The 4,200-nt window shown below is 37.7% G+C and overlaps 1 protein-coding gene across 1 annotated transcript; it reads left to right on the plus strand.

Moving 5' to 3' along the window:
- The first annotated feature begins 2,953 nt into the window (after positions 1-2,953).
- Positions 2,954-4,200, plus strand: LOC107662354 (mesoderm posterior protein 2-like). The gene is made up of 2 exons (XM_016452340.1): positions 2,954-3,565; positions 4,114-4,200. The coding sequence occupies exons 1-2, from the start codon at positions 2,954-2,956 to the stop codon at positions 4,198-4,200; spliced, it is 699 nt and encodes a 232-aa protein (XP_016307826.1).

A 4,200-nucleotide genomic window follows, 5' to 3' on the forward strand; every position in this document is an offset into this window, starting at 1 on the left:
ACACTTTTCTGAGAATAGACTTGAAGTGGAGATCGCTAAACTGCAAGCTAACTGGTGTTTTCAGAAAGCAAGCGCGTTTATCCACAGCGGAGAGAGAGCGCGTGTACACAGGGTTGCCAGGTTGACAAAGATAAGTAGCACATTTAGCAGATATTTCTGTATTGCTCAAGTGTAACGCTCTGTTTTGGGGATTACGTCTCTTTATATCAGGCAACCCAGTTGTGTTCCTCTGCGGCCAGATTAAACCTTGTTGGAGCCTACATATGCTCTATTCCTTCTTTTTTTTAGAAACCTCGCACTTTTCTACTCAATTTGAAACGTTGTAAAATTTTAAACAAATTAAGCGTGGTCCACTGCTGCACACGTGCCACAATATCGATACAGGGCCAGCTGTATCGATACTCGTATCGTCAAATCTCTGTGACGATACATCGTCGTATCGATATTTTGAACACAGCACTAGTTCACACCACAAAGTCTAGCCACAAATCTAGCTGTTGAGACGCCCTCACAATACTCATGTCCGAATGTGAGCGAGATGCATTTTAAATGCATAGAACAGTTGTGTGTGAATTACAGTAAGTTGTGGAGTTAGTCCACAAAGTTTATTTTACCAGCTTGTGAGGGATATTTGATGTGCAAATCCCAATGGCAAATACACACATTCAGCTCTTTTATCTTGGAAGGCAAATACACAATTAAAATGTGTGAATGTGTACCAATCACATGTTAATCGGCTCATAATCACTTGGGTGTTAAACAAAGTTAGAGGATATCCCCCAAATTAAAGTAGGAGTTCACCTAAAAATGAATATTTGCTGAAAATTTACTCACCCTCTATTTACTTATATCATTTGTTCACCAATGGATCCTCTGCAGTGAATGGGTGCCGTCAGAATGAGAGTCCAAACATCTGATAAAAACATCACAATAAATCCATCAAACCCTTCCTTCTGGCCAAAATAGTCCTCATCCATAATCCATATCCATCCATAGTCCATAATTCATAATAACGCTTCCTTCAGTGAAAAAGTAATTCTTCTGTTGTTCTCTCACATCAAAGGCCACTGACATATTTGTTTAGAACTGTTTTGGACTGGTTTTCACTTGTAAACTGTGCTTGATTTGCGCATATTTCTCTCCTGATTCAGATGAGATGACTTTTTCACTGGAGAAAGCAATGTGATGGATAGAGGACTTATATTGTAGCTGGAAGCAACAGTTTGAAGTTAAAACTTAATGGTGGATTTGTTTCTTACAAACACGCAACTTTTCACTACACAAGCTGTTAATTGATGGACTGGAGTCGTGTTGATTATTTGTGGATTATTATTATGGTTTATCAGCTGTTTGGACTCTCATTCTGACGGCACCCATTCAGGATGCATTGGTGAGCAAGTGATGTAATGCTACATTTTTCCAAATCTCTTCTGATGAATAATCAAACTCATCTACATCTTCTGTGGCCTGAGGGTGAGTATATTTTCAGCAAATTTTCATTTTTGGATGAACTATTCCTTTAAGTTACATAAGACACCCTCTCATTCTGGTAGTTTATTTCGGTTTACCAAATTTCTATGGCATATCTGCAATCTACAGTCGCATGTGAATTCAAATAGCACTGAAAACCAGCATGTCTGTCAGAAATAGTGTTTTTCTGGTGAAGTCCATGAGAACTTTTTGAACCAACACCGTAAACATTTCCAAGGTGTGACTTTGCACCTTTGATTGGGAAACTACACAATCTTCTTAGTTAAAATTGACATTTTGACTTTTACAATTAAACTAATACATAATTTGGATCACATTCATTGAGCACATCGTTGAGACCTTTCAAATTAAATTACAACATTTATCATTTGTGTTGATATCTATGTATATGTGTGTCTGTGTTGATGCAGGAGTCAAATACGACACTTCTGTTTGTGGGAACTGCAGTCACTGATCTCATCCACCGCCATCATCTGCTTCATCACTACAGGAGCCCTAAGAAGGTGTCATTTTCAGACCCTTGAGGTCAAAGCTTCATGTCTAGCTATTAATGTAATCAAAATGGTGTTAATCATGTTAACTTGAAGGAGCGGGTGTGATGTGATTGTGTTTTTTTCATGCTCCTCTCCTCACATATTTTGATGGCAGCCATAAACTAAGCCTTATCTGTTGACTACTGTATTTGTTAGTCAGGGGATGATTTGGATTTGTAATCTGAGATGCAAACGTCTCAGACCTGAATCAAACATGTCATCCGCAGTAAATTAGCATTGACCTTGAAAAGCCCAGGGACTCTAGAGTCTGAGGTCATGAGGAAAATACACGCAAACACATATTAGAAGTTCTTCTTTATGGTTGGTCAGCTTCAGACAGACTGCAGCGAAGCCATTACTGCATTTCTCAGAAATACTGTATAGATGTGACAACTGAATTGTTGTTTTAATCATATTTTATCTTTATTTCAGTTCACAAGTCTTTTATCTTTTCTTTTGTTGTGATAAATTAAAAAATACATGTAAAGTGCTGTAATTATTAATTATTATTTTTTATTTATTTATTTTTACACATATACAATATACATCATTATGAAATGGATATTAATTGTTGTTTACATATATCTGAATTAATTTTAATTATAATTATTACAATAAATACATTAAAAAAATCAACATTGTTGCTGTTTGCAATTTTCTGTTTATAATTGTTCATTGCAATGAATATCTATCTATCTATCTATCTATCTATCTATCTATCTATTTCTGGCCCTCACACCTCACATCTGAGGCAGGAGAAGCTGCTCTTTCCCACAGACCCCCTACTTCTGGTGTCACTTCTCCTCTCAAGTACTGACTGGGATCCTCTGAGGTGTCAACTCGCACCTCACAGAGGATATATAAAGCAGGAACACGCTCCACCAGAAATCACAACCTCATTCAGCAGAGAATATCTCAACTCTGCAGCCATGGATATCTCCAGCTCTTCTCTTCAGCTCCAAGACAGCAGCGCTTTCCTGTTTGACTGCAAGAACCTTCTGGATCAGAGCTACGCCGTATCAGATGCAGGCTACTACAGTGCCTGCAGCAGTCTGTCTCCAACCGCTTCCATAGATTCCTGCGGCTTCTCCCCTCCGGCTTACCCTAGCAGAGCGGGACAGGACATACTGCAGATCTTCCCACATGTCAGCATCACCACCCAGGAGAAGAGCCAGGTCCAGCCACCCAAGAGAACCGGACGGCCAAGGTCAAAATTCCCTGGAGTGAAGCGGCAAACCGCAAGTGATCGGGAGAAGCTGAGGATGAGAGATCTGACGAAAGCTCTTCATCACCTCAGGACGTACCTGCCTCCATCAGTGGCTCCTGTCGGAAAAACCTTGACCAAGGTCGAGACGCTGCGGCTCACTATCCAGTACATCTCCTGCCTGTCCGCTCAGCTTGAACTCAGTGAAGACGAGGCAAATCGTGGAACTCAGGCCGAGGTCAACGCTGAATCAACCAACTTTGACGGCTTCACTGCGACCCCTTCAGTTACTCAAAGTTTAGCAGCTCAGCGGTTCCCATCTATGACCTGTTCTCAGGTATGTATATGGTACTTCAACAGAATTTATGTACTATTTTAAATAATAATGTTTATTATAACATATTTAAAAATGTAGTTAATTCAGACTTTATAGGCAATATTGTACTTTGTGTGTGTGTGTGTGTGTGTGTGTGTGTGTGTGTGTGTGTGTGTGTGTTATAACTGAGATACTATTATAGTTTCTAGTTTTCTATTTTAATAGAAATTTAATAGAAAGGATTTTTTCTATATAGTTATTAATATTATTATTATTATTAGTTATTTATTTTTCATTAGTTAGGTTTAGTTGGTTTCCTAGGCACCTAGCTTTTAATTTTTTATTTATTTTGAACATTTATTTTATTTAAAGTAACATTTTTTATGGGTTTAGTTTTAGATTGAGTTCACTATAATAAACCTGGTTGTTGTGCTGTTATATTTATGAAATAATTTTTAATAATAATAATAATAATAATGATTCAATTATATGTATTTAAAAAATTAAATTAAATTTAAAAAAATGCTCCTGTTCTTTTTCTTAATTTGATCTGTATTTTATTTTTCCAGACTCCAGTCGAAGGTGATTTCCATTCATTCGCAGCTCAAGATTTTTGGTTTCTCGAGCAACACAATTTCTTCCATGGACAGTGCTGA

The sequence above is a fragment of the Sinocyclocheilus anshuiensis genome, unplaced genomic scaffold, assembly GCF_001515605.1.
Source record: "Sinocyclocheilus anshuiensis isolate Anshui unplaced genomic scaffold, SAMN03320099.WGS_v1.1 scaffold579, whole genome shotgun sequence".
NCBI lineage: Eukaryota > Metazoa > Chordata > Actinopteri > Cypriniformes > Cyprinidae > Sinocyclocheilus > Sinocyclocheilus anshuiensis.